At 48.6% G+C, this 27,965-nt stretch overlaps 2 protein-coding genes across 26 annotated transcripts in view; one reads left to right on the forward strand and one right to left on the reverse strand.

Annotated features, from left to right (window-relative positions):
- Positions 1-27,965, forward strand: part of Wdr25 (WD repeat domain 25) — a 132,966-nt gene that overhangs the window by 50,110 nt on the left and 54,891 nt on the right. The window contains exon 1 of one of the 8 annotated variants that reach the window (XM_087553525.1): positions 15,440-15,874. Within the exon in view, the coding sequence (XP_087409651.1) occupies positions 15,704-15,874 (171 nt within the window). The 5' untranslated portion in view covers positions 15,440-15,703. 8 annotated transcript variants of the gene reach the window in all.
- Positions 485-27,215, reverse strand: LOC148005467 (uncharacterized). Of its 18 annotated transcripts, none has more exons than XR_015623350.1 (8): positions 26,590-27,215; positions 16,772-16,847; positions 6,843-6,934; positions 6,515-6,691; positions 6,303-6,417; positions 4,076-4,518; positions 2,237-2,378; positions 485-874 (listed from the first exon to the last, which is right to left on the reverse strand). XR_015623350.1 is itself a non-coding variant. In XM_087555136.1 (4 exons), the coding sequence occupies exons 1-4, from the start codon at positions 26,620-26,622 to the stop codon at positions 770-772; spliced, it is 306 nt and encodes a 101-aa protein (XP_087411262.1). In that variant the 5' UTR covers positions 26,623-27,215; the 3' UTR covers positions 519-769. The 18 variants fall into 18 exon arrangements, 1 of the variants encoding a protein (XP_087411262.1); XR_015623359.1 differs by lacking the exons at positions 485-874; positions 2,237-2,378 and adding exons at positions 12,520-12,698; positions 17,162-17,331 and having other exon boundaries at positions 3,966-4,518; XR_015623354.1 differs by lacking the exons at positions 6,303-6,417; positions 6,515-6,691 and adding an exon at positions 12,520-12,698.

Here is a 27,965-nt window from a genome sequence, read left to right on the forward strand (position 1 = left end):
TCCCCTCCTCAAGAGGTCATTTTAGCTACTAACTCTTGACTTGAGCCTATGGGACATGCCATTGGAGAAGGGCAGGCTTTCCTCTGGTATTGGGTTTCCATGTGACCAGCCTTTTGTAAGTATTTTCTGAGCAAATCAATGAGCAAACACATTAACCACACTTCTGGGTTTCAGTCGATGCCATTTCTGCTAAGCCAGTTAACCTGTCACTCCATTTGGCCCCTGACACATGTGATTAGGTACATTCTGATTTTGTTAGCATGATTAATTAATGCATGGCATTAAAACATTGACATGGATTGATTGGAGTATCTTTACCATTAGTACCTCAGTTAATAAAATAACTTTTGATAAGACCAGTGGTTTTAGAGCATTTAGACTTAATTATATTTTCTAAAGGATTTTTCTAGAATCATATAACTGCCCAGGCAAGGTACTTCAATTCCCTAGTTAACTAAAAGAAATTGGTTTTTTGTTTGTTTTTGCTTAATTCAAATTAAAAGTAATATACATTTGATAAAGGCAGTTAAAGGATTATTTATTAACCTCTGGCTCTTTATGTATTGGGAGAAATCCTGAAGAGCTGAGTTAACTTTAAGGATGCCATGAAGCACACACAGTGCTTAGAGAGCGATTTGGCCTAGAGAAATGGGACTGCATTTCTGTCCAGAAATTCCTTTGCAGTCTCTCCTCAAAGATGAGCGCTTTTCTTCTCCTTGCTGCTTCTGAGTGCTATCCACATGCTACCCTGAGCATCTCAAGTTCAGTGTCAGAAAATTGTAAGTCGTGACAGTGGTTGAAGTGGGAACCTGAGGCAAATCCGGGAGCTTCGTTCTCTCCGTGCTTGGGTTAGGAAGTCTGCTACAGCCACAGTCTGAAGAGAAAGAATGAGACAGTGTAGGAAACAGAAGGTGCTCACACAAGCCCGGGCTGCATTGAATCGCACCACCCAGTTATCATCCTCCTTGAAGAGCCTACTCTTCTCATTATTACTTTTTGGAAGCTCACTGTCATCATGGCTGACTCTTTCAAAAGTGTAACATGCTGAAGGAGACCTTACAAATAAGCCCAGCAAATTTACTAGCTCGCACAAACCCATCTCTGTCCTTTCTTCCTCTTGTTAAAAACGTTGACATCTTTCAAACTTACAGAAGACTCACAGGAATAGTGCAGAACATCCCCAGACACTCTGCTAAGTTCTCTAGTGTCAGCCTCACTTCATCCCCTGGGTGCATGTATTATTGATACGGATTCACACACACTTCTGTACTCTAAAGAGTCCCACTGATGACTGTTTATTTCTAAATACTCCAGTGTAGGTCTCTGAAAGAAAGCCAGTCTCTTCCACAGCCATAGCACAGGTTTCAGCCATAACATCTCATCAGCTGTGTGCATGCCTTCCTGACAATTTTGTCAATTGTCTTAAAGATGTTTTTCTTTTCCTTTTTATTTCCTTTCTTCCTCTCCTCTCCTCTCCTCTCCTCTCCTCTCCTCTCCTCTCCTCTCCTCTCCTCTCCTCTCCTCTCCTCTCCTCTCGTCTCCTCCCGTCCCCTCTCCTCCCCTCCCCTCCCCTCCTCTCTCCTCTCCTTTTTTTGAGGCCTGGTTTCATGCTGGCTCAAAACTTGCTACATAGTTGTATTATTTAGGGTTACTATTGCTTTGATGAAACACCATGACCAAAGGCAGCTTGGGGTGGAAAGGGTTTATTTTCAATTACAGTACCATATAACAGTTCATCATCAAAAGCAGTGAAGGCAGAAACCAGGAACCTGGAGGCAGGAGCTGATGCAGAGGCCGTGGAGGAGGAGTTCTCACTGGCTTGCTCCTCATGGCTCCATCATCCTGCTTTCTTTAGGACCCAGGACCACAAGCTTGGGGCCCCACTCACAGTGGGCTGGCCTTTCCCCAGCAATCACTAATTACGAAAAATACACTACAGCCCAATCTTATGGAGGCATTTTCTCATTTGAGGCTCCCTCCTTTCAGAGGACTCTAGCTTATGTCAACTTGACATAAAACTAGCCAGCATAGTAGTGAAGTAGTGTTAAGATCTCAGACCTCCTTGGCCACCCCTGCATGCTAGACAGAGCCCTGTACCTCCAACCCAGGAACCTCCTATCAGCCAGAGGGAGCTCAGGGCTTGCTGTCCTACGTTCTCCCTCCTTCTGTCTCCTTTAGTATGGATAGTGTCTGTGTCTCATGACATCCACATATATAGAGGACACACGACAGGTACCTTGTGGCTTTGTTGTTTTGTGGTGTTCCTTGTGATCAGGCTCCAGTTGTGCACTTAGGGAAGGAATGTTTTGGGTCCTGTTGTGTACGTTCAGAACATCCTGTCAGGGTGCTGTAACTGTCAGACATATTGATGGCATCTTCTACATTAAAAATTATATAGGAGACACTTTAGGTTGACATAAATGCTCTGCTATTTCCCAAACTTTCATCTTTTGGCTTTGGTGCTGCTTTTCTTCTTACGGGAACCAGACCTCTGATGATGGTTTTCAAAAGGCAGTTTCTAATTCTCAGATTGCTTGCTGGCTGCAAAGAGTAGTTTCTTTTCCCAGCAGTCTATTTATTTAATTTGTATCTCTGTGGACTCCCTGTACTCTTAGCTTAATGATACACTGTATCCATTTTTGGTTAATGAAGCCCCTTCATGCCAGCTCACTTTCTAGTTGAGATGAATCCATCATTTGAGTGCCTCTGTGTGTGTGTGTGTGTGTGTGTGTGTGTGTGTGTGTGTGTGTGATGTTCCAGGCTCACTTGCTCTTTCTCTGCCTGAGTTCTACAACCAGCCATGTCCAAGGAGCCCCGGTTCCTCTGAGTGGAGAAAGGTATTTGGAAGCCATGGTTTGGGTACTAGTGGTGCTCATTACTGCTGGGCTGCACCACTTCTCAAACATTTGATCTGGACAACCTACATGCTCATGTAAGCACACATGTGTTATGTGGAAACCCAGCACTGCACACGGATGTCTCTAGCTCCATTCCAGCACAGAAATCACATCCTGCTTTCTTTTGCAGTTCCCATTTTCTTAGGCCATGTGTAGAGTTGTTTAATCCCAGCATGTGAAGGAGGTCAGGAAACAGCATACTGATTTCTACTAATGTGTTTTGCCTTTCGAGTAAGAGTATGCAGCTCAACTTTCAGAGGGTCCTCCCTCCCCACCTTCTCTCTTTCTCTTCACTCTGGTCCTGTTGTTCACTGGGAAGACACTTCAGCTCTTTTATTTCTTCGTGTTGTTTAGGATCTCTCCTTCCTTCCTCCATGATACCTTCCAAACTCAGGCCAGTACAAGAAGTTCTGTTGAGAGAGGGATCCTCCCACCCTTCCAAGTTTCTTGCTCTCATCCACCTCTTTTCTGCCCCTGCTCAGGAGATAACCAGGCTTCTTCCTCCTAGCTTTTTCTACCCTATCCCCACAAATGCCTGGTCTCATTTTCCTCTCTTTCTTCATAACAAGTAGAACATTATAGATCTCTTTCTGCAGTTTGCTTTTTCCCACTTAACAATACATCCAATCAGGCCACACCAGTCTTCTGGGAGCTGCCTAGAGCCTTTCTATAGCAGCAGAGCCCGTGTCCATTGTTCGACACCATTTGGGCCATTTGGGCTGTTATTTAGGTGTGCAGGGACTGTGCTGTGTCTCTAAGAGCCGGTAATAGTTCAGATAATAGAGCCCTAAGTGGGCCTCGTGTCTGCTGTCTGATCTCAGGAGCCTGGCTGTGTGTTTGTGGGGAGAGGGGCTAGGTTGGTAGTATGGATGCGACTACCTAGATGCCCTGGAGTCCAGGTCAGTTTGTCTGCTGTCAGAGTGTGACTTGGGCATGAGGGTGCACTTAGGCCTTCCTACGGGGTTCATCACGCACCTGAGATGCCAAGAGCAGCACACGTCCCACCTGGGAGCTGTGCAGAAACCTCAGGGAGGGAAGGGCTCCCTAAGACAGAACTTCTTTTTCTTTAAACTGGTTATTTTATTTATTTACATTTCAAATGTTGTCTCCCTTCCTGGTCTTCCCTCCTTGCTTATAAGAGGGTGCTCCCCCACCCCACCTACCCACACCCACCTCACCTGTCTAGCGTTCCCTGATGCTGGGGCATTGATCCTCCACAGGACCCTCCCATTGATGCCCGATTGATGCTACATCTGCAGCTAGAGCCATGGGTCCCTCCATGTGTACTCTTTGGTTGGTGGTTTAGTCCCTGGGAGCCCTGGGGGTCCAGTTAATTGATATTGTTGTTCTTCCTATGGGGTTGCAATCCTCTTCAACTCCTTCAGTTCCTCCCCTAACTCTTCCATTGGGGACCCCGGGCTCAGTCCGATGGTTGGCAGTGAGCATCTGCATCTGTGTTAGTCAGGAGGTAGCTGAGCCTCTCGGAGACAGCTATGCCAGGCTTCTCTCAGTAAGCACGTCTTGGTTTCAGCAATAGTGTCGGGGTTTGGTGTCTGCAGATGGGTGGGTCTCTGGATGGCCTTTCCTTCAGTCTCTGCTCTACTCTTTGTCCCTGCATTTCCTTCAGACAGGAACAGTTCCGTGTTAAAAATTTTGAAATGGGTGCGTGGACCCATCCCTCAACTGGAGTCCATGCCTTTCTACTGGAGGTGATCTCTACAGGTTCTATCTCCCCTCTGTTGTGTGTTTCAGCTAATGTCATCCCCACTGGGTCCTGGGAACCTCTTGCTTCCCTGGCATCTGGGACTTTCTAGCGGTTCCCCCAGTTCCCCGCCCTCCATTGCTACACATTTCTATTCATTTTCCTGACCCTCTGGACTTCTCTCCTGTCTCTTCCCATATCTGATCCTCTCCTCCCTTCTCCCAGGTCCTTCATTCCCATTACCTCCTAAGAGTCTTTTGTTCCTTTTTCTAAGTAGGATTGAGGTATCCACACTTTGGTCTTCATGCATACCCTGTGTACCCTAGGACAGATCTCAAGATGCTTCTTATCCTTATCACATGTTTGCTTCAGAGTGGATGCCATGTGCTGCAGAATAGCATATATGTCTGTGCTTATAACAGTTGGGAAACCATTGAATCAGTCTCTTGTGTGCTTGGAGTGAGCAGCCTGGATAGCCTGGTGTCCACAGGAGAAGGCTTGTGGTTCATGTAAGGAGGCATTCAGACATACATTCATGGAGTATAGTATATGCAGTATGCAGGGTAGATGGACAGAGGGTGTGTGCATGTGTGTGCGTGTGCGTGTGTGTGTGTGTGTGTGTGTGTGTGTGTGTGTGTGTATGTGTGATAGATAGGCCTAGGGATGGGAAGAGTTTGGTACTGGTGCTATGAGTCATGTAGTAGGGTGTAGGTGCCTGGAGGGTGAACTGACTGTGTGCACATTAAGTGCACTGGGGCCCTCTGGGCCTCAGCCATCTTCCCTTGAAAATGGAAATGAGGCGCTGCTTCTGGGCATGCTTCTTGTCTGCATACACTACAGTTTGTGACTGTCCTTGGGACCCTTTCTGCCTGTGTATGACATTCTCACTCTGAGTTTCTCTTCCTGGGCCTCCCAGGATAAGGCATGTCTGGTGTTCAGAGAGGAAAGGTACCTGTCCAGGACACTCAGTGGAGGCTGAATGTGGAACCAGTGACTGCCAGCTTTGGCTTGCCTTTTTGCCAAAACTGCAAGTCTGGAGTTCTCTGGTGCCTGAGAGGGCTCAATTTCCTTTCTTGACATTGCAGTGCTCTCTGAAACTCATCCCCTGGTGATTTTGCTGTGTTAAATAGCTGTACCTGGGCTCAGGTGTTCTAATGGGGTTTGATGGCATCTTAAGAGTGTCTCTGTGGGTTTGCAGCCATTCCTGTATGACGGCAGCATGTAGCAGCAGCATGGCTGTAAAGGCCCTCCTGAGCCACGTGTGCAGAGTGCCCTGGTGGGAAGACCTCCACAGCTTTCCCACTCATGTCACTGGATTCCTTGGCATTTGTTTTGTACCTAACAGTGTCTGGCTGGACCTCCTAGGCCAAAACAGAGAGCTCAAGTCTATTCCTTCTAGCCTCTGTGGTAGATGAGGTAACAAGCCCCCTTGGGCGCCTCTAGAGGCCTGATGTGGATGCCACTGTTTTCTGCTGTCCCTGTGCTACACCTCATGCCAAGCTATCCATCCTGCCTTTAAAAAAAAAAAAAGTAATTGTATTTATTTACTTTACATCCTGATTGCTGCCCCGACTCCTGGTCACCCCCTGTACACAATCCCTTCTTTGTCTTCCCTCCCTTTCTCCTCTGAGAGGGTGGAGATCCCACCCCTGGAAAAATCCCCCCCCCCCCCCCCCCGCACATGTGACCCAACAAAGTCTCACCTATTAGGCTCTGGAGTACTTTAAGCATGGACTGGACCACTTGGGGCCTCCCAGTGCATTGTGGTGGGCTTAGCTAGGTCCAGGGCTCATGTCTATGTGTTGAATGTGGCTGAGGCTAGAGAGGATGGCAGGAGAGGAGAGATAGGCCCAGCACAGGGACTTCCTTCAGGGCTGAGCCAGTTGGAGGGGTACCTGACCACATCCATTCTTACCATCATGCAGCCTCTGCTCCGGAGCCTCCTTCATAGCAGGTGGCCTTCCAGAGCTAAACCTTACTACAGTTGCTTTAGCACCTGAGAAGTGATGTTAGCCAGTCATGTGGCCTGGGCATGGTGACATCTTGTCCAGTGGCCTTCAGTTCCTTCACTGTAAAGTGAGGACCAGAATCCCTATTTTTTGAGAGTAGTAGTATACATTTAAGGCAAAAGGCATCTGGCGTCCTGTTCAGGGACATAACGGCTTCTATTGTTCCTCTCTTCCCTGGTCCTACCACACCCCACTGTCCCCACCTCCACACCCCACCTTTCCCACCTCTCCCACCTCAGTGCTGCTCCCAGGCCTGCAGGAGGCTGAAGGTACCTCCTTCCCTTCTTGCTTCTCTGTTGCGTCCTCTCTTGACACACTGTTGTTTTCTGAAAAGCAGAAAGGAAACAGTTGAAGTTGGGGAGGCAATCCCCAGGGCCCCATTTTACACGATTGTCCCGTTTCTAAACTGGAGTTAATAAGAAGAAACAAAGTGGTAGGTCGATTTGTGCAGGAGACGAATATCACTCTGACGATTATGTAAATATTTATGTGTTCTGGCATTCTCATTTGGTTACTGGTGTCTAATTTCCGAGTCTCATAATGAAGTGTAATTTGCAGGAGCTTTGCAAAGGCAGGCACGGCCTCGGAATCATTTGATATGTTCGGTAAACTCGGTTTCTGTCGTTCCTTTTCATCAGTTGTCTTTAGATCCCCTTCAAGTTCTTTGTGACTTGACAACAGCTTTCAGCCCGATGAAGACAGGGCTCTTAAACATGGCTAGGAATTCAGAAGAGCTTTGTAATACTGTCGCTTAATAAGAAAATGCACCCATTGGCAGGGCTCAGGATTTATAGCTTCAAATGGATTTTAGCTTGGAGTTTTAGCCCTCTGTGTTCCTGCCCTTTCCAGGGCTATGAGTAAGGTTTTTTAATTAAGTCAAATTGAATTGAATGAGCTTTTATTGAACACCCCTCTGTGCTAGACACCAGCTCCTTAACCCATGCACTGCCCCATGGCTATGGGGAGCTGAGGGGAGGGCCTGGAGGCTTAGCACCCATACCCACCATCTTCCAACTGGCTGGTCTGCTCTGGAGGGTGGGGTTGGAAGTGGGTCTGATTCTTTTTCATTCCCCCGAGACTCTATAGACCAGGCTTCAAACTTGGAGATCTACCTGCCTCTGTCTCCTGAGTGCTGGGATGTGGATTTGAATCTTAAACTCATTCTTCTGAGGCTGGTTTTAGAGCATAGGTGACTAAGAAGGCTGAGGCCAGTTTTACATCACTTTAGCCTTTTCTAAAGTCCTCTCAGCCACCCCTTAAAGTCCCCTAAAGTCCCCGTTAAGTCCCATTTTCCCTATCTTACATCTAAGAAAAGGAAAACTCAGAAAGGGATAGCATGAGACTTAGGGTCACACAGCTGGTAATAGGCAGAGCTGAGATTTGAGTTCAGAACAGTCAGTCTTCCAAAATGTAGTTACTTCTAGAACCTCTCTTGAGGCCTGTGCTTTTCCAGCTCATGATCAGGTTACCCTGCTCTGAGATAGCCCAGCAGTGTGGCATGGAGCAGTGGCCAGTGTCAGGATTGTTTCTTGGGCACTTTCTGACTGTCCTAGGAAGGTAGCATTTCTCCTCTTGACCTTTCTCCACTTGCTGGTGAATGTACGCACTACGCCATCTTGGGTGGTTGCTGGTTATAAGTAGCATGCATAAGGCATGGCTGTCATGCTTTGACCCAGGCAGACACTCCCAACATGGAGGGTCTGCCTGGCTTCCCTGGCTGGTCAGGTCCATCCACGGGTCCCATCGCAGCCCTGTGTATCACGTGGCTGGCTGCCAATAGGAATGAGTGATGACATTTTGTGAAGGACAGCCTGGCACAGTATACTCCACCACTGTAGCCACTCAGACGATCCTAATGTTTAGGAGGGAGATAGGCCTGCCAGCCGTTGGGGGAAGCTGTCAGAATAAAGGTTTGCCTGTCTCATGAAAGCGAACTTGTAAACCTAATGACTGCTGGGCTGTGGAAGAAGTGTGTCATCTGGGTTTCTCACTCGCAACAGAACTCTAGAAGGACAGTTGGCATCTCCCAGTTGCCGTGTGGGGGTGGACACTTCTTATGTGACAGCAAGGCAAGGAAGCTAGCTAGCAGTGATCTCTGAGGAGTGGTGCTCAGCCTAACCCTTTGAATTGCTGCAGCTTTAACAGTAGCTCTGGGACTAGTTGCAGATTTCCTTCGCTGTCTGTCCGTGTTCTCTCTGAAAACACAAACGACCTGAATGTCTGGGGGTCTGGTAAAGCACTGGTGTTAACAGGGGTAGTCTGAGTGTGTTCAGGTGCTGAGGGAAGGTGGGACGCTTGCCCCAGGGCTCAGATCCACAGCTTGGTTTAGAGACAGGACTCCTTGGGAAAGCTGTCCTGCCCTGCTCATGTCAAGCTGCCCTTTGATGGAATGTTTAACTGAGGCAGGTTTTCTGACACCATTGTTTGAAGTAGCTTAGGGGTAGAAGGTAGTGTTTCCCTCCTGGACTCTGCTTTCGTCTTCATGCTGTGGGCAGTTGTAGGCAGCATTCCCCTGACACTTTTGCTTCTGCCCAGTGGAGCACTTCAGGATTCCTTGGCTGCGAACCCCTCTCCTCATTCAATGTAGACAGGCAGCACTCAGCCAGCCCTTTGGCTGCGGGCAGCAGGGTGGCGCTAGACACCTGGCTTTGAGGCCCCAGGAGGCTTGCCTTTCCAGGCTGTTCTGGCCTTCTGTTCTGCTGTAGGTTGGAGGGTGGGAGCAGGGAGAGGCTGCCTAGCCTGATGCAGAGGGTGAGCCCTGTGGGGACATGGACTGAGCTCCAAGAGAGAGGGACACCACTCAGAGACAGGAGTGCTGCCCGTGTGTGGGAGCCTAGCATCACACCTTCGCATGGACTTAAGAGCCTTGCCCCTAGTTTTTATTGCCTTTCTTCTTTAGGGAGAGCAATCTGCAGGTCAGGCTTATCTGGGAGATCCATATTATCTCTGATTATTTATGAACGGACCGGCCAGAGGGAGACACCCAACTCGATTAATTCATCAGTGAGGCAGCTGGAAGGGCCTGTGACAAACAGAGCAGGCTGTCATTTGGCCAGAGATTGTCTGTACTGGGATTGTCCCCCCAGGATAACTATGATGACAAACATAATTGACATTGTTTATTAACCCTGAAATGATTAAAGATACTGTTGCTGAATTGTGTCAAAGTACTGAGTCCCTGGCATTTGGAGAGGACTCAGTGTGGAGCCAGTAAACAGCCTGTGCTCACTTCCTGTTCATCACTTTAATCAGCCAAGGCGGTCAGACAGAGCCCTGCCTGATTTGGTCCTGAAACCAGGCCAGAGACAAGACTCTGCTTTCCAGAACATTGTGGCCTCACCGTGATGGGCACATAGGAGGGAGGCACTCTGTTCAGCAGTCTTCTCACTTGTTAGTTAGTTAGTTAGTTAGTTAGTTAGTTAGTTAGTTAGTTAGTTAGCAGAGTCTCTATGTTCTAAGGTGGGGGTGGGGGCCCTTTCCCTAGGAACTGTAGTGGCAGAGTGGAGGCACAGGCACATCTGGATGGGGTGGCCAGGTGCTCTTTGGAGGCTTGATAGGCCTGTCAACCTAAGTGGGAGGGGGAACCAATGAGAGGGGTGAGCGTAAAAGGTAAACGCTGGTTAATGAATAAAAGAATGGATGTAATTATATTTTATGTGTGTCATTGCATACAGCTCTTATCTGATCCCTCCCTCATTTACCTTCCCCTTGTCTCTGTCTCTGTCACACATACACACACACACACACACACAGGGGCACACATGCACATAACATGCACACACATACACACTCGAGTGGGCGCACGCGCGCGCGTACACACACACACACACACACACACACACACACAAACTTTAAGTGAGTTATAGTGGTGTGCTCTTTTAATCCTAGCAGTCAGGAAACAGAAGCAGGTGGATCTCTCAACAAAACCGCAAACAAAGCAAAAACCACCCCCCCACCCCACAGCAGAAGGTAGTTTTCCCTGAGAGAAGACATGCACCATGTGTGCTCTTGCTCCTGTACCTGCCATCCTCTGTCCTCTCAGATTCACCCCCACATACTACTCCCTTTCCTTCCTGTTTAACCTAGATTTTATTTGTGAGAAAACATGTAAAAACTGTCTGTTTTCTGATTCTGGCTACCTTAGTTTAATGTGATGAGCCCCAGTTCCGTCCATTTTCCTGTAAGTGACATAACTTCATTTTCCTCCTGGCTGTCCTAGAATTCACTATGTAGATAAGGCTGGTCTCCAGCTCAGAGATCTCCTTGCCTCTGCCTCCTGAGCACTAGGATCGAAGGCCTGCACCACTATCCCTGGCTATTTCATCCTTCTTTACAGTGGAATAAAACTTGATTATGTGTGAGAATGCGTACACACATACCTTTTTAAAAAACGTTTGTGTGTGTGTTTAGTATATGTACATACATGTGCATATGCACAGATTTGTGGGGTCAGAGGACAACCTCAGGTGTGAGCCCTTGCCTTCCATCTTGTTTGACACACAGTCTCGCTCTCTTCTGTACACCAGTCTATTTGGCTCACAAACTCCTGGGATTCTTCTCTCTCTACCTGCTGTTCCACTGTTGGAGAGCTGGGCTTGTAGAAACTTGCTACTATATGTGGGTTTGGGGATCTAAACAGCTGGTTTACTAGCTGAGCATTTCCAGAGCCCTCTAATGTTTCTTTATCCATTTACCTGTTGAGGACATGGATTCTGGTTTCCTGTCTTGGCTATTGTGAACAGTTCTGCCATGAACATGGGTCTGCAGGCAGCTCTGTGGTATCCTGACACAGATTCCTTTGATATTCTGTATGGTATGGCTGGGTCAGACTGTTCTATTCCTAGGCGTTTGTGTAGCCTCCACACTGACTGCACAGAGGACCTACCTGTGTACACACTCAGTAGCAGTGGTGAGGCCCCCCCCCCCCCTTTTTGCCAGCATTTGTCTGTTTGCTCAATTTTGGCCATTCTTACAGAGTGAGAGGGAATCTGAGAGTTGTTTTAATTTTTCCTCACGGATATGGATGTTGAGCAGTTTTTAAAATGTACTTACTAGTTTCTTTTCAGCATCCTTGTTGAAGTGTAGAAAACCACTAATTATTGTGTATGATTTTGCTGGCTTTAGGTTTGAGGCATTTAGTTGTGATGAGGTGTGTCCCTCAACTTCATAGCTTCTTTGTCACAGAGGACCATGAAGAAGCCATGCCTTTCTGCATCTGCTAAGATGAGCCTGTGATTTCTGGCCGAGTCTCTACTTCTGTATTGCAGCTGTTAGTTTGTATGTGCTGGGCCATCCTTGTCGCCCTGAAGTGGAACCGACTGGATCATACTGTAGAACTTTTCAAAATGTCTGCTGAGCTGGGTCTTCAAATACGGTATTAAGAACTGTGGCGTTTATGGACATTAGGGATATTGATCTGTAGTTTTCTTTTTCTGATGTGACTTTATCAGGTTTTGGTTCTGGGTAATTAATATTCACATCACATAGGCATGTGTTTGTGTTCTTTCCTTTCTGTTTTTTATGGGATGGTTCATGGTGGGGTAGAGTTCAGCAGGGAATCTTTCTTGTTCTGGCCTTTTTTAAAGACTTTTTTGCTGTTTCAGTTTGCTGCCTTTTATAGACCGTTAAGTTGTTTGTATTGATTTGATTTTGGTAGGTCATATACGGCAGGAATGTATTAATTCTTTTAGGATTGCCACCTTTTTGGAGTATATATTATTAAAGTATTCCCTAAAGAACCTCTCTACTTCCTTAGTGCCCCCTTTCACCTCTAATTTATTAGTTTTAGTCTGGCTCCCCCCTTTTTGTTTTGCCTAAGGGTTTGTCAATCTTGTCTATCTTGTCAAAGAACCAATTCTGAGTTTCATAGAGTCTTTATGTTGCCCTTTAGTCTCCATTCCGTTAGCTTTACCTTGACTGTCTTTCTCCCTCTCTTCTGGTTCAGGGCATGCTTTGTCCTCCTAAGGCCTTGATGTGCGTCTCAGCTTGTTTATTTGCACTGTCTGATTTCTCCGTGTAGATTCTCAGCAGCTAGACATTTCCTCACAGAAGCAGTTTGTCCTTACCGGGAAGTGTCTAGGCCGAACCTTTCTGCAAGGGTTGAAAGTAGGGTATGAGGTAGGGAAGGCTGAGGTTCTCTGAAGAAGGTTGTGCACACAGGTTTTCCTTCCTAGCCTGCACCAAAGGTACTGAAGCTATCATATCTAACTCCATCACTGGCTGTTGATTCTGAGCCTATCCTTGCCAAAAGTGGTGAGGTGGGTAGGAGGAAGTCTCTGGTGGAGGTGCAGACTCCCAGTATCCATGTTCCTATACTGCCTGCTTACTGTGTGGAGGTCCTGACCCACAGTCCTCACAAGGGTCCTGCATGGACACCTTATTTCCTTGTTTATAGCCAAGAAGCCTCTCTGCTCTGGGAGCAAGTGCAGGTGGCCCCTTGCTTTATAAAATGGCAGAGTATGTCCAGTCAACACTGCTGCCTTTTTTTTTTTTTTTTTTCGGAGCTGGGGACTGAACCCAGGGCCTTGCGCTTCCTAGGCAAGCGCTCTACCACTGAGCTAAATCCCCAACCCCAACACTGCTGCCTTTTGACTTCCTGTTGCTTGTTCAGGGCTAAGATGAGGAAATTCCTTTGTTGTGCAGCCTGAACTCCCCCTTGACAAATGGCCCTTGAGTCAGGATGCGCTCTGCCAGGGGCCAGTGAGCTCCTCACAGTGCCTCTACATGGACCAGGAGTCAAATGCTTCATTCACTCAGCCAGACAGCCAGTTTTCAGTAAGCATTTTTGAGTTTATGACCCTCTAGCTTCATGTGCTGGGCAGCTTGCATAGATGGCCCACCTCTGCTGCCCTGACCTGTGGTCTTGAGGCCAGATCAATCCCTGCCTGCTACCTGTTGCTCAGAACCTTTCCCGGCAGTGTAATTTCTTTTGCTTCTTAATCCCATGGCTGGCCGGATGTGGCAGGGGCAGTAATCAAATAAAAGTGTGCAGTTTGTAAAGCAGCCGCTATTCTGTGTACTAAGTACATCGCCAGCCTTTTCAGGGAAACCTCCAAGCTGTTCTTGGAACTTTGAGATAGTACAGGGGAAAAGTCCCATTTAATAATGTTTCATCCTTTGGGTTCTGTGGCTAATAGAAACATAAACGGAGGCTGTCTGAATACCATTTCTCTGCGATTCAGAGAATCAGGACTGAGCAATTATACTGAATATGGGATTTATGAAAACATTAGTGCTTGACAAGAGGAAAACATCCCGTAAGTTATTTAATTTGGAGTTGCAGGCCCGGGTGCTGCCTCCTAATTCAGGCCTCCTGCACTGTGTACCAGGGTGCAGGCATGCCCCTGCAGCTCTCCTTGAGTCCTGGTCCCACCAAGGTGGGGGCTGGGTCTGCTTAGTGGAACATCTTCTTGCGTGGGGCAGGGTCCTCCAAGCTGGGTCTGAATCCTGTGCAGCATAGCCCCAGCCCCAGCCCCAGCCCCAGCCCCAGCCCCAGCCCCAGCCCTAGCCCCAGCCCTAGCCCCAGCCCTGCAATCGTCCCCAGCTGCACGCAGCAACCTCATTAGGTTTGTAGCATGTGGCAGCTGTGTGGTCTGCTGGAGGAAGGACACACATTAAAAAAAATTTACGTGCCACATGTGTTCCTTTTCTTTATTTCTCTTTCCCCTGAACTGACATAAAAAGGAGAGTCACAAGCAGCAGATGTCAGAATGACTGCTGCGCTTTGCCTTGTCAACTGGAAAAGCCACCGATTGAATTACTCAGGACGCCATTCCTGTTTTCGGCAAATTCGAGGGGTGGTGTGGAGTGGGGTGGGGGCTGCAGGCTCCCTGCTTTCCCGTAGCTGAAGCCTTAATTCAAAACAAATGGAGTCCTTCAGCTGTCGCCAGGTTGTCCCTCCCTCCAATGTTTAGGGATAAACATCATTGCTGCACCTCATCTCCTCTCCCCCAAAGCTTCCCCCTTTATTTATTTATTTTCCCTTGCCCAGAACTCCACATTCCTCTGACAAAAGCATGCATTATTTAGAGCCTGTCGCCTCTTGAAGTTCTTTAATTACAGAATTAAACCAAAGTAATGACAGTTTAATTTGTTCTCTCATTAATTGGGAGTGCTGCAGGCTGATGTGAAGTGAGCGTCTTTGGAAGGCGTGAGGAATATTTGCTGACTGAATGTTGCGTGAGTAATAACAACCACTCTTTGTGCACAAGCTCATCCTCTGGCCGGCCACCTCAGCCACAGTGCAACCTCTCCTGTCCTGAGTCTCAGGAACTCCCAGAACGAAGCCTGGGCCTGCCTGTCCATGGCTCCTTCTGTCCTCTGGGCACCACAAGGGTGTTGTTCCAGGAAGAAGACACCTTGCCTCCACTTCCAGCTGGGGTTGCCCGAGAGGCATGCCATAGTGTGTCTTACTAAATTTTGGACACGAGGGAAGAGAGCCTCAGGGGTCTCACAGTGGATAGTGGCAGTGCTGGTCCCTTGTAAGTGGTGGGTTCCCTTCTGGTAGGCTTGGGGATGTGCCTGTGACAGCTCTTCAGGAGAGCTGCCCCAGGGAAGGACAGGGAGTAGCCACTTTTCTTGCAGTCTACCACACCTAGCAAGAGAGCCTACACTAGCCTTGTGTTGGGCTTTGGTGTCTCCACTCCCACTTGCTTGTTGGTGGCCTCACTGGAGGGTCATCTTTAAAGGAAGCAAAACCACCTCATCTCCCCCTTCCTGGCATGCTTTCGGGCCACAGCCCTGTGAATACCAACACAGATTTTGGCAGCCGGAGGAAAGCTGGGAAAGAGCCAAGAACTAATTGTGGCTTCTGTGTTGCCTTTGCTGTCACTGCTTTAATGTGGTCAAGGACCTCCATGGCTCTGGGAACAGATAACCTTAGCTGTGGGAGTGGAGATTCAGAGATGCAGTCATTTACCCAGGCTTCTTGGGTCAAGGGGTCAGGGCAGGGGTCAGACCCTGAGGATCCCAAAGAGTAAAGCCTAAGTGTCCTCTTTGCTGTCCTCCTGTGTCCCGCCAGGGTCTGTTCATGTCTTCTAGCCATCTCCAAGTTCTGCCCTACAATTCCTCCTACGGAACTTTGGAGTCTATTATCGATGCATTTCTCTGCAGCAAAGTCTGACACATTTAGGATTAGAGGATTCGGTTACACTTTATTACTGTTTGCCATTAAAAGTCATGTGGATAGGCACAGAATACAGCAACTTAGACTGTCTTCAATGCCAGATCTGCATGTGTATTTGCGGGACTCCTTCAAGGTGCCAAAGGTAAGAAAGCGTCTGCCTCAGGTGAGAGAGAGTCTGCCTCAGGTGAGAGAGAGTCTGCCTCAGATGAGACAGAGTCTGCCTCAGGTGAGAGAAGTCTGCCTCAGATGAGAGTCTGCCTCAGGTGAGAGGAGTCTGCCTCAGGTGAGAGAAGTCTGCCTCAGATGAGAGTCTGCCTTAGGTGAGAGGAGTCTGTGTCAGGTGAGAGGAGTCTGTCTCAGATGAGAGTCTGCCTCAGCTGAGAGAGAGTTTGCCTCAGGTGAGAGAGAGTCTGTCTCAGGTGAGAGTCTGCCTCAGGTGAGAGAGAGTCTGTCTCAGGTAAGAGTCTGCCTCAGGTGAGAGAGAGTCTGTCTCAGGTAAGAGTCTGCCTCAGGTGAGAGAGTCTGTCTCAGGTGAGAGTCTGCTTCAGGTGAGAGAGAGTTTGCCTTAGGTGAGAGAGAGTCTGCCTCAGGTGTGAATCTACCACAGGTGTGAGAGAGTCTGCCTCAGATGAGAGTCTGCCTCAGCTGAGAGAGAGTCTGTCTCAGATGAGAGTCTGCCTCAGGTGAGAGAGAGAGTCTGTCTCAGGTGAGAGTCTGTCTCAGGTGAGAGTCTGCTTCAGGGGCCCAGCTTTGTTATTTTGTCTGTAATGTATGCACAGTGGCTTCATGAGGGTTGATTCTACACAAGTCAGCATGTGTGCGTGTGCGTGTGTGCACACAGGCACGGGCACACACACACACCATACTAAGTATTGAACCTAGAATCTTGTGCGTGCTACAAGCAAACCAAATTGTATGTCCCCAGACTTTTATATTTATCTTTTAAAAAAAGTTTTTATTTTGAGAGAGGGTAAGGTTCCAAGGGGGAGGCAAGTTGAAGGCTTAACTGAGTATCAGCGTTCTGGCAAAGCCACCTTACCCTGTAGAAGGTTGCTGCTGCTTGGCTTCATGACTCCGTGGTCCTGGGTCAGGCCCTCTGTGGGCACTGGGGTGGCCTGGATGGGGTGGAGGTAAGGGAAGGGGTTTAAGTTGGCCATCTAGGGAAATTGATAGGAAGGTTCCCAGCACAGCTGAAGCCTTCTGTTAACTAATAAGGTCTCGTACCTGCCTTCATCCCTAGGGAAGGGAACAGGGCAGTTGTAAGGCCCTCAGAACCGGGAAGAGACCCGATGGGCACTGTGAGCCCTCAGTCCTGGGGTCCTAAGGATCTTTAGAAGTGACAGGCACAGCTCATACATCATCAGACCAGAATCTGTACTGATTCATTAGTTACTGCAACTGGTAAGTATCAGTGCTGCTAGTGACTTACTCAAAGCAGCAGCTTAAAATCCACCCAGCAGCCAGAGTGTTTAACAGGGTCTTTTCCGGTAGCACTGCACGGAAGGATGTTTGCCTCGAAGCTCAACAAACAGAACTCCGCCCCTCGAACACACATAGTGGAGAGAACTGGTTCCTGCAAGTTGTCCTCTGACACCTGTGCTGTGGTATGTCCATATGTGTACACATACATACATGCAAAATAAACACAAATTAAAAATCTAGAAGTCATGTACCATACCTGACAGCTTTGGCTAAGAGCAAATGACAGCGGGCGTCTGCAGTTGGCACAGGGGCCTTCACACCACTCTGCAGGGGCTGCTCACCTTCACTGTGACACCTCACACTGCCCTAGCTCAGGGCTCTACCCATTTCACTCTGGTCCTGCTGCTCAGACAGCTGCAGGCTGCGAGACTGCGCAACCCGTGGACATAGATGCCCTGGACACGCCACCTGCCCACCACCACACTCTGGGTCACTTGCCGAGCTTTTAATGGGAAATAAATGTGTGTTCACAGAAGCCACATACATATCCAGATGAATCCAGTGCTCTTTCACATCCTGTGAACTCCAGCTGATGTGTACGTGGAACCATCTGTAAGGGTCCAGTACGTGTTCCTCCTGAAGGAACCCCATCCAGGCATGAGCTTGGTTCTGCTGTGTGTTGGGTGAGCTGGAAGGCACTCAGCTAGCTCTCAACTGTCCCTTTAGAGACTGCTTCTAAGGATGGATGAGGGGCCTAACCCTACCTAGCCAAGAGCCTTCAGAGAGTGTTTAGAGTAGCAACCACAACTGTGGAGAAGTGCATGACCACGGTACATGGAAGGGTCAAGTGCATGGACTGCGTGTGTGGATAGTGGCATGTGGATTACCACATGTGTGTGGATTGGGGTGTACAGCACATGTGGGTGGTGGGGGTTCCAGGTAGGAAGAGAGCTGCTCTTCAAGTCTCTGCAGCTCTCTTGTCTGACTTGCTGCTATGACGAGCCCGTGGACATCCTGCTTGCCTTTCCTGAGGGCCTAGGCTGGGAGTCATACAGCGGTGCCTGTGGCAGTGACTGGGTGGCACTGAGCAGTTGCGAAAGGCTGCAGAAGCAGGGTTTGCAGAGGACGGCTCTGCAGCCTAATGATTTTCAGAAACCATTTGTGAGATTGAGGTAATGTATTTCGCAGACTCAAGCAATTTACTCCTTCCCACCATGCCAAATCAGCCCATTCTATCTTCTTGCTGTGTGCGTGTAGCTGTTGGCGCCAGGGGAAAATGGTCAAGTTCAGGGCCCCCGCCACATCCGCGCTCTCTGATTCTGGGATTGATGGGGAACAACACCTTTGAAAATGGGGTTTTATGAACACTGGAAGCCGTTAAGCAGTGGAAGCAGGGACGGCAATTCTACATTCAGTGGGATCCCGGGATGAACAGCAGCCATAGCCGTGCGCGGAATGGAGACCATTGGCAGGCACACAGCTCTTGCCTGCATTTAAGTGCGAGGGTCAGACCCAGTGCCACCCTCTGTCTCCTTCCAGCTCCCCCAGCTCCCCCAGCTCCCCGGCTATGGATGAGGTGGAGGCCTCCCAGGTGAGAAACTTGGCCCACATACCCCGGCTCATTGTACTGTATAGACAGGCGCCTCCCACGTGGAGCCTCTGCCTCAACATCTATAAAGTGGCCCATCACAGCCATGTCAGAGGGTGAGAGGGACCACGAGGACTCCATTGGCTGGGCGGCACCCAGTGGAAGTGGGAGCATGGGAGTCTAAATCGCAGTCTGTGGAGCACCATGAGGGTCATAATGAGACACATTTAGGTGACACAGTGGAGAAGAGTGCAGGGGACAGTGCAGGACATGCGGGCCCTCAACTCAGCCTGGGAGGGGCGGGGCGCAGGGCCAGGGAAACATCTGCTGGGTCTTCACCGGGTGTGTGGGGGATCAGGAGGACTTTTTGGAGGGACAAATGTCTCACTGAAGCAAGGAAGGGATTGGGATTGGGAAGAGCGGGAGGACTGGAGAAGGTGGCCTGCTGTGGAAGTTGGTCATGGGAGTGGGGGTTGGTGGGGATGAGGGACGGGGGTCAAGGCATCTGACAAGGCTTTCTCCTCTGAGGAGAACCTCTGAGAGTTCTCAGCTGGGGAGATGGAATGGCTTCAGCTCAACACTGCTCTGCTTGCTGTGGGTCACAGGCCGTGAGGTAAAGGCACACACCACACTTGCATTCCACAGTTTTTAGTTGCAGGACAATAAAATACTTCCTATTATAGCCTTCTTGTTTGATATCTTATCTTCCTGTATAGACTGGTCTGCTTTGAATGTCTTAATTCTCAGCCCCTTACTGCCTGGATTACAAATGAGGACTTCCACACTCACTTTCCCCCAACCATCCTTAAATGTGTGTGTGTGTGTGTGTGTGTGTGTGTGTGTGTGTGTAATTCTGCAATTTTTAACACATTTACAATTGTGTGCAGTCAGCATCAACTTCATCCTTTATCTCCTGACCTTTTTTGGTGTCTGGCAAGGGGGAGGGTGTTTCCCCCACATAGGTTCTGTTAAGACCTGGTTGATTCTAGAGAAGTCCTCAAAGGCATCAATGCATACCTGCTGAGGCCCCCATTGCCACTGAGAGGTGGGAAGCAAGGTAATGGGTTTTCTGCTTCAGAGGAAGGCTCAGGATGCAGGGCTTTAGGAAAGGGGACCAGTTAGCCCTCTGACTGTCACCTGCTGTGACCTACAGGCCACTCTGAAGCAGGTGTCCCTGGTGATCTCCCCATACCCGGCGCACCTCTTGATGCCCGGGTCTTAATCCATTTGTTTCTCTCTTCTTTGGCCTTTTGTATCTTCTGTTGACATTTAAAACGCCGCCCTCTGTTCTGGCGGTGTTGAGCAGACAGAGGATGCGGTTAGCGTTCTCTGTAGTAGAGGATCGTTTGCTTGCAGGCTCGCTCCAGTTTCCCCTCAGTTCTTACTCTGTGAGACCTTCCATCTTGTAGTATCAAGAATATTTTGGGAAGTGGGAGGAGGTGGTGTAAGAAGCCACTTCTCTTGCTCCTGCTGAACAAGCAAATGTGAGAGCCTGATACCAGCAGCTGGGTACCCTACCTTTAGGAACTCAAGTGAGATGGCTCAAGTAAGCTAGAGCCCTGCAGCCTTCCCATGCTGTACAAGAATAAGGAGAGGACGTGCCTCAGTGTCCCCATCTATGCAGCAGAGGAGGGAGAACCCACTGCAGTCCAGTCCCACTCTTGTGCCCGCAGTGGGAGATGATGGTTTGTGCATTCCGATGTGCCTTCATGCAGTCTGAAGTGTAATGGTGCACCCAGAGAAAAATACCCATTCCCTACTGTCCTAAATAATTTCGGGCAGGAGAAGATGTTTGCTTAAGTAATCGATCCTGGTGTGTCTGTGTGTGGATCAGGTGTGAGGGCCAGTGAGATGAGTGAGGAGGTGTTGACCGAACCCCAGCACTCCCCACTGTTGGAAAATGGAAGCTTAAAACTGGCAGTTCAGCATGGCTTTGGGTAGTGAATCAGGAGGCCAGCTGGACCGTCCCTCTCATTGCTAGCAACTGTCTACTCTGCCACAGTGATGTCCCCTGAAAGTACTGTAAGGTCACAAAAGACAGGCAGAAAGTAGAGGGAAGATGACCTCGGTCTCCCGTGCTGGTGAGTGTGCTTTCACCTGTGTGCAGGCCCAGTGCAAAGACTGCGGTGTTGCTGCCTTGAAGATCAGAGGACAGAGTGGGGGACAACCACAGCAAATGTCCCCAAAGGGAGGACAGCGATTCTAGAAAGGAGGCAGAGGGCTAGAGCTGCACATTTGATGTGATCTGATGGCCCCTTAGCCGCACGTGGGGCCGCTGCTGCTCAGCCCAGTTACCGTGAAGAAGCTGAGGAAGAGCGTCTGACACTGTAGGGCAGGGCCGGGCCGGTGGAGTCTGAAGGTGAATTTTCTTTCTAAAATTAATGCTCTTCAAAGGAGCACAACAGAATCCCGAATTACTACGACAGATATTTTGTAATAGCCTAATATTCTACCCGAAACGATTAGGCAAAGCCAGAAGCAGCAGAGAAGCAGCCTGAGTTCCATGACGGTCCAGATACTGGAATCAGCGGACAAGTATTTTCATGTAGCCATCACAGACATGCGCAGTGAGTAAATACGGAAGTCAGCGGAGAAGTCAAAGCTTCAAGGAAGCAAGTACAAGCACCAGCGCCCAGACAGTGACTGAAGTCAAGGCCGCACCGCTTGGCTATACAGCAGAGTGGAGGAGATGACAAGAGGGTGTGTGTGTGTGTGTGTGTGTGTGTGTGTGTGTGTGTGAGAGAGAGAGAGAGAGAGAGAGAGAGAGAGAGAGAGACCTGTGCAGCCTGAAACTAGCGGGAAATGGAGCTCAGGAAGAGCTGGCGGGTGCCCGGGGACTGTGGAGAGGGCTGCAAGATTGGTTATATGAGTGGTGGAAGTGTTAGATGATGGGGAAGAAAAAATATACCTCAAGTGTGAAGCATTAGGAAATTCCTCAAGTCCACTTACCAACTGACAAGAAAAGCATGTGGTGCAAACCCTGAACAGGAGGTTAAAGTGAAAACCTCTCTCTCAGCCACAGAAAAATGACTCTCATGCAAGGAGAGTGGTGGTAGAAATCCTCACCAGAAATCCTCAGACTCCTCATCTCACCAGAAACAGTGCTGACCAGAGACTGCAAGACTGCACCTCCAAAGTGCTGTCTGAACCCCAAACCAGCAAAGCTGTGGATCAGTGTCCTTCAAGAATGAAGACTCAGGGGTCGGGGATTTAGCTCAGTGGTAGAGCACTTGCCTAGCAAGCGCAAGGCCCTGGGTTCGGTCCCCAGCTCCAAAAAAAAAAAAAAAAAGAATGAAGACTCAGAGATCCCTCGGGTGGCACGGCACGTGCGCACACTATGGTGCTTGGCAGAGGGTTTTCATCATCAACTAGGATGCGTCAAGGACTACGAGGAGCGGGGATATGCATGTCCGGGTCTGAAAGACCCTTTCATCTTAAATTAAAAGCAACGGAATGCTGAAGGCAGAGGAGGCTGCCCTGTGTGGTTTATGACACACCTAATGCAGTCCGTGATGCTACGGGGTGAGCTGTGGACTTGGTGCATTTATAGCTCCATGCTGCTGTGGAGCTGGTACAGGCTCGTCTGCAAGACGGCAGCAAGACATTAAGGATGCATATCAGAACCCCCAGAGCAACCGCCGAAGACATAATGTAAAGAGATAGCTAAACGGCCAGAAGCCAAGTAAAACGGGATCACACAACTATTCAGTAATGTTTAAAAAGGCAATAACGGAGAATGAAGACTAAACAGAGAGGTAAAAAGAAAGCAAATAGCAAATAAAAATCTGATTCCATCAACAACTTCATTAAATGAAGGAAATGTGACAATGGAAAGAGATTGTCAGAATGGATTAAAAAGTTAGACCTGGTGTGACCCGGTGGTCAAAAGCACTGGCTGCTCTTGAAGAGGATCTGGGTTTAATTCCCAGCACCCACATGGCAGCCCACATCTGCCTGTAACTCCAGCTCTAGTCTGACATGCTCTTCTGGCCTCTGTGTTGTATAAACACGCATGTAGGCAAAACACCCACAAATGCTTTTAAAAATCTTTTAAAAACATGTTTATAAAAGAGCAAACGGCGTGCTGTTAAGAATTGGAATGGTTTTGTCAGGAAAGAAAACAACAAGGGCAAAGGTAAACAGGCAGAATAAAAATCCGCCACCCGGACAGTGAGCGTGAAGGGTCGGGGAGGCTGGCCAGGAGGAGACAAGCAGGTGAATGGTGTGTGTGGGGGAGTAGATTCATCAAGAAGGAAGCAGCCGGTGTGTGCTCACCGGCCAGCAGGACATCCGAGTACTTGAGAACAGTTTTCACAGAAGGAGAGTCAGCAAATCCACAGTCACAGCTGGAGACCCAACACCCTTCTTCAAACGGTCAGTTGTAGGAACTGGACAACACAGCAAAAGTAGACCAGAGCGACCTCGTGGACTCCTTTGACTGACGCTCATGGAGAACTGTATGTGAGCAGTGCAGGGTTCATGTGCTTCTCGGCTTCAATTCTGCTTCCTGGAGGTCGGCATAAACCGAAGGATTTCTGATCACAGCGGGCTTATGTCGGTAACGAGCAGTGACTCACCAAGCAACAGGGAGAGCTGATGATAGTTGGCAACAGCTTCCAAGTACCTCAAAACTTTTTTGAAATGTCATTTAGCGAGAGTGCGTGTGTTTGTGTGTGTTTGCGTGAATTTGTATGTGTTTGCGTGAGTTTGCGTGAGTTTGTGTGTGTTGTGTGTGTTTGCATACTCACGTTCTGTTGCTCACGTTGGGGTCGGGGACAATTATGGGAGTCAGTTCTTTCCTTCCACTATGTGGGTTCTGGGAATCAAACTTTGGTCTTCAGACTTGGCAGCAAGCATCTTTATCTGCCGAGCCATCTCGAATTTCTAAGTATCTTGTGGAGCTCAGTGCTCTTAGTTCATGAGGAGGGATAGAGACCAGGTCTCAAACAATAAGAAATCAGGCAAAATGTTCAATGCATTGGTTTTCAGACATGGAACAGAGGTAATGCCCATAAATGTATCAAAATAAGACAAGTGCTCAATTTGTTTTTGGCTCAAATGGTTTTGGCTTGGGGAGTTTCCAGGTTGGCAAAACTATGGTCCTGTGATGTCCCTGAGTGGCTGAGGTGGGAATGGGAGGCAGATTCTGACCAGGCTTTGGGGAGTGGTGGACTAGAGAACTGTTACTGTTGCAAGCCTGCTGTCTCCGAGTATTTAACTATGTTCTAGAAGAAACTACAGAGATCTCTATAGGAACACTGAAATGGAAACATCCATAAAGTAACATTCACTCTGTCCAGCATCCAAATAAGGATTCCAGAGTGCTCGAAGTAGGAAAACATGAGTCCCAAACCAGAGGGAAGCTGAAGAAGCAGCACAGAGGAGGGGTAGCACACAGTCAGTAAACCCATGGTAACATACCCCACTGTGCCAGAGGAGAAAGGTACGGCAGGGTAAAGGAAGAGATGTGGATGGCAACAGCAGGACCAACAGGATGGCTTCGTGGGGAAAGGTGCTTATCAACCTGGGTTTGATCTGTGGGTCCCACATGATGGACAACGCCTGCAGTTTGTCCTCTGACCTCCACATGTGCCATGGTTCATAATAAACAAACAAACAAAACATTATAAACAAGAAATATGTAGCATGAGATTACTAGGTTAGAAATACAGACAGATGTTCACAGACCTGAGGAAGTAAGAGAGCCTAGAGTAAGCACACAGATATCAGTGGGCCCTGGGACAACCAGGATCCTGACACACATGAAATGAATGCTCTCAGAGAAAAATAGTATTAAAAAACAGGGCTAAATGTACAAAGTGAGACAGGGCATTTTGTGCGATAGCCCAGGTTGGCCTTGAACTGGAGATCCTTCTGCCTCAGCTTCTGAGTACTGGGCCCTATACTCAGCCCCGAGTACTGGGGTTGCAGATATGCCTCACCACACTTAGCTAAGAGATTCTTTTTATTTTCCAACATAATATTTTTAATGATTAATATACCCCATTGCACTCACTTCCCAGTCCTCCTAGGTCTGCTCCCCACTCTTTTTTCTCCCCCGAAAAAGAGAAAGGAAAAGCAAACAAGCAAAAACAAGCAAACAAAACAAGTCCAGTTTGTGTCGCCCATGTATTGCCCGGAGCATGGTCAATGCCCAGTGGCCAGCCCCTTAAAGACAACTGAGCCCTTCCCCACCTGCTCCCCAGCCAGAAGCACCATTTGTGGGGAACTACACTCATCATCCTTCCCAAGACTCTTTAAGAGTTCTCCTCCATGGCTTCCCATCTGCACTGCTACTTAGGGGAGGTGGTCGGGGTAAGTGCTGTCACAGAAGCCTCCTGTGACTTCTTATCCACTGCGAGTCTGCAGTCATCCGTACTGCCAACATTGCTCCCTTGACAGTGTGTGCCACGGGCCTCAGCCTAGTCTGGGGGCAGTACAGACCGTGGACATTAACATGGCCCTTGGTCACAGCATAGGCCACAGACACCATTGTGGCCTTCGGTGGCAGCACAGATCAAAGGCATCAGCTCAGTCCCTAGGGGCAGTCCGGCCCATGGATGTCAGCATGGCTTCAGGAGATAGCTCAGACCATGGACATACACATGGGCTCTGTTGGTGGCATGGGCTTCAGACCTCAACATGGCCTGGTGGCAGCATGACTCATGGACATCTACATGGCTTCAGGCACAGACTAAGGACAGCTACATGGCCTTTGGTGGTAACACAGGCCATGCACACGATGACATGGCTCTCGGCTGCAGCAGGACCACAGCAATCTTTTTTTATTAAAAAATGTTTATGTTTTAGCATTCAGGAGTTAGAAGTAGGCAGACCTCAGTGAATTCGAGGCCAGCTTGGTCCATGATAGGTTCTAGGACAGCCTTTTGTCTCACCTCCAACACCGAAAACCAAACAAAACCAAACCAAAAATCAAGAGAAAGGAAAAAAAGAAAATGTGTGTGTGTGTGTGTGTGTGTGTGTGTGTGTGTGTGTGGTGTGTGTGTATGTATGTGTGTGTATGTGTGTGTGTGTGGTGTATGTATGTGTGTGTGTATGTGTGTGTGGTGTGTGTGTGTGTGGTGTGTGTGGTGTGTGTGTATGTGTGTGTGTATGTGTGTGTGTGTGGTGTGTGTGGTGTGTGTGTATGTGTGTGTGGTGTGTGTGTGTGTGTGGTGTGTGTGGTGTGTGTGTATGAGTGTGTGTAGTTGTACTGTGGTACACATGTGGAGGTCAGAGGACATTCTTGGGTGTCAGTTCTTGCCTTCCCTCTTGTTTGAGATAGGGTCTCTTGTCCACTGTTGTGTGTGCATGTCTAGTTGCCTGGCCATCCCGTGTCAGGAACACTGGGATTGCATACACTGTTTCTTCTACTTTTACATTAGTTCTTGGGATTCAGACTCAGGACCTCATACTTGTGAGGCAAGTGCTGTGGCCACTGAGCCATCTCTCTGGCTTGGACAATCTTAAAAGGAGGAAAGACACTGTATACCGAGGAACCAGAGCAATGGCAGAAAATAGAGACATTCCCCCTTTAAAGCACGGAGAAGAGAAACTCACACCACTGCAGGTGAACACTAGACACTGTCAACGTAAAACACAACCCTCAGGATTGCAGCAACAGCTCCGTAGTTAAGAGCACTGGCGTCTCTTGCAGGGGACCTAAGCTGGGTTCCCACAGCCACATAATTCCTGTCCCAGGTGATCTTATGCCATCCTCTGGCCTGCTCAAGGCACCAGGTGTGCACGTGGTGCACAGGCAGATGTGCAGGCAAAGCTCGTATACAGTACATAAGGGTGCAAGAACAGAGAAAAGAAAACTAATTGAAAACAAGCACAACTCTTACCTCAGTGGGTAATAGAGAGCCAAGAAAGAGCATGTCCCTGTCCTTGGAAAACAGACTCAGGTCACCCCAAATCCATGTTTCCACGTGACTGAATTTTTATAGTCCAGACACTTTTCCAATGCACTGGTGGAACATCTTGTGACTGGGTTGCAGCAAGGCGGAGAGGTCTCTGTGCCATTCTGTCTTAGTCTGGGGCTGGTGAAAGCTGGTGACTTGTTGATGCAGTCCAAAAGGCTTCACCTGCTACTCACAGGCTGTCAGGTCTCACATGGAATCGGGAAAGGGAGTCTGAGGTAAGTTGTAATTCCGGATCTTTAACCTTTGAACCTCTTCAGTTACTGACGCTCTAACCAGTAACTCAGGCTTGCAGAGGCTCAGGGTAAGGTGAGGTCTTTCAGGAACCTTTGCCTACAACCCCCAGTCTTGAAAAGACGAAGGTGCAATACTTTCTTAGATTCTCAAAAGTGGAGTGAGGCATGGCCAGCAAGCCTGTGTCACGGGAACTTTTCACTGGGAAAGGGAGTCCTGAGGCGGAGGGGAAACTAATGCGAGTGGGATTCTCTGTCTGTTCTGAGTGCACGAGGCAATCCAGTGCTCCTCCTTACTTAGAAGCCATCTTCGATAACACTTGACTGTAAGGCAGTGTGCACTTTATAACATGTAGGGGTGTGACACACGAGATGAAAGATGGGGAAATGGGGTGGGTTGCTTTCTTACATCATAAGGGAAGAGGTGGTGTGATTTGGGAGTAGGTCAGAGTAAGTCACAGATGTGTGCTGTAAACCTCAAGGTGACGAATAGAAGACGAGCAGAGGAAGGTTCATGGCTGTGGGTCCTAATGATGGGAGGCATCTGGTGAAATAACGGAAGACTGAGAAGGGGCAAACAGAAGGAGGGAAAATAACAGACAGGGTAAACCACACAAACTTAAACCTTCTCAAAAACAAGTGGAAGGTCTAAACACTGCACTTAAAAGACAAGGATTGTTTGGATAGAAAGGCAACACACAGTTATACAGTGCCTGCAGGAAACTCACCTTAAATATAAAAACAGGGAAAGGTTAAGTGGAAAGAACGGGAGATAAGCAAGACTAACAGTAATAAAGGAACGCCTGTCTGGCTGTATAAATATCAGGCAAAGCAGGCTTCAGAGCAGAAATATTACAGGGATAAAGAGAGTCATCTTATAATAACAGGAGGGATCAGTTCATCACAGTACATCTCTTAAGGTACATCACACCAGCCATGTAGATATTTATATGCACACAGAAGGAGAGCGCTGTAAAACACACAGAGCAAAGCCACCAGGATGGGCTGTACGAACAGCGAAACCCACCAACGGCCCGGAATTTTCCACTCCTTTCTCAATAGTCAGAA

The sequence above is a fragment of the Rattus norvegicus genome, chromosome 6, assembly GCF_021556685.1.
Source record: "Rattus norvegicus strain SHRSP/BbbUtx chromosome 6, alternate assembly SHRSP_T2T, whole genome shotgun sequence".
In the NCBI taxonomy this organism is placed as follows: domain Eukaryota; kingdom Metazoa; phylum Chordata; class Mammalia; order Rodentia; family Muridae; genus Rattus; species Rattus norvegicus.

Bases quoted from the DNA above. Each gene is read 5' to 3' on its own strand.
- LOC148005467 (XM_087555136.1), bottom strand. From the start codon at position 26,622: ATGCTCTTTCTTGGCTCTCTATTACCCACTGAG. The intron at 6,935-16,771 runs GTAAGGTGGCTT...TCTGCTTTTCAG, and splicing joins CAGCAGCAACCTTCTACAGG to AAAACAACAGTGTGTCAAGA. The intron at 875-6,842 runs GTGGGAGAGGTG...CTTTCTCTTCAG, and splicing joins GGCCTGGGAGCAGCACTGAG to ACTGTGGCTGTAGCAGACTT.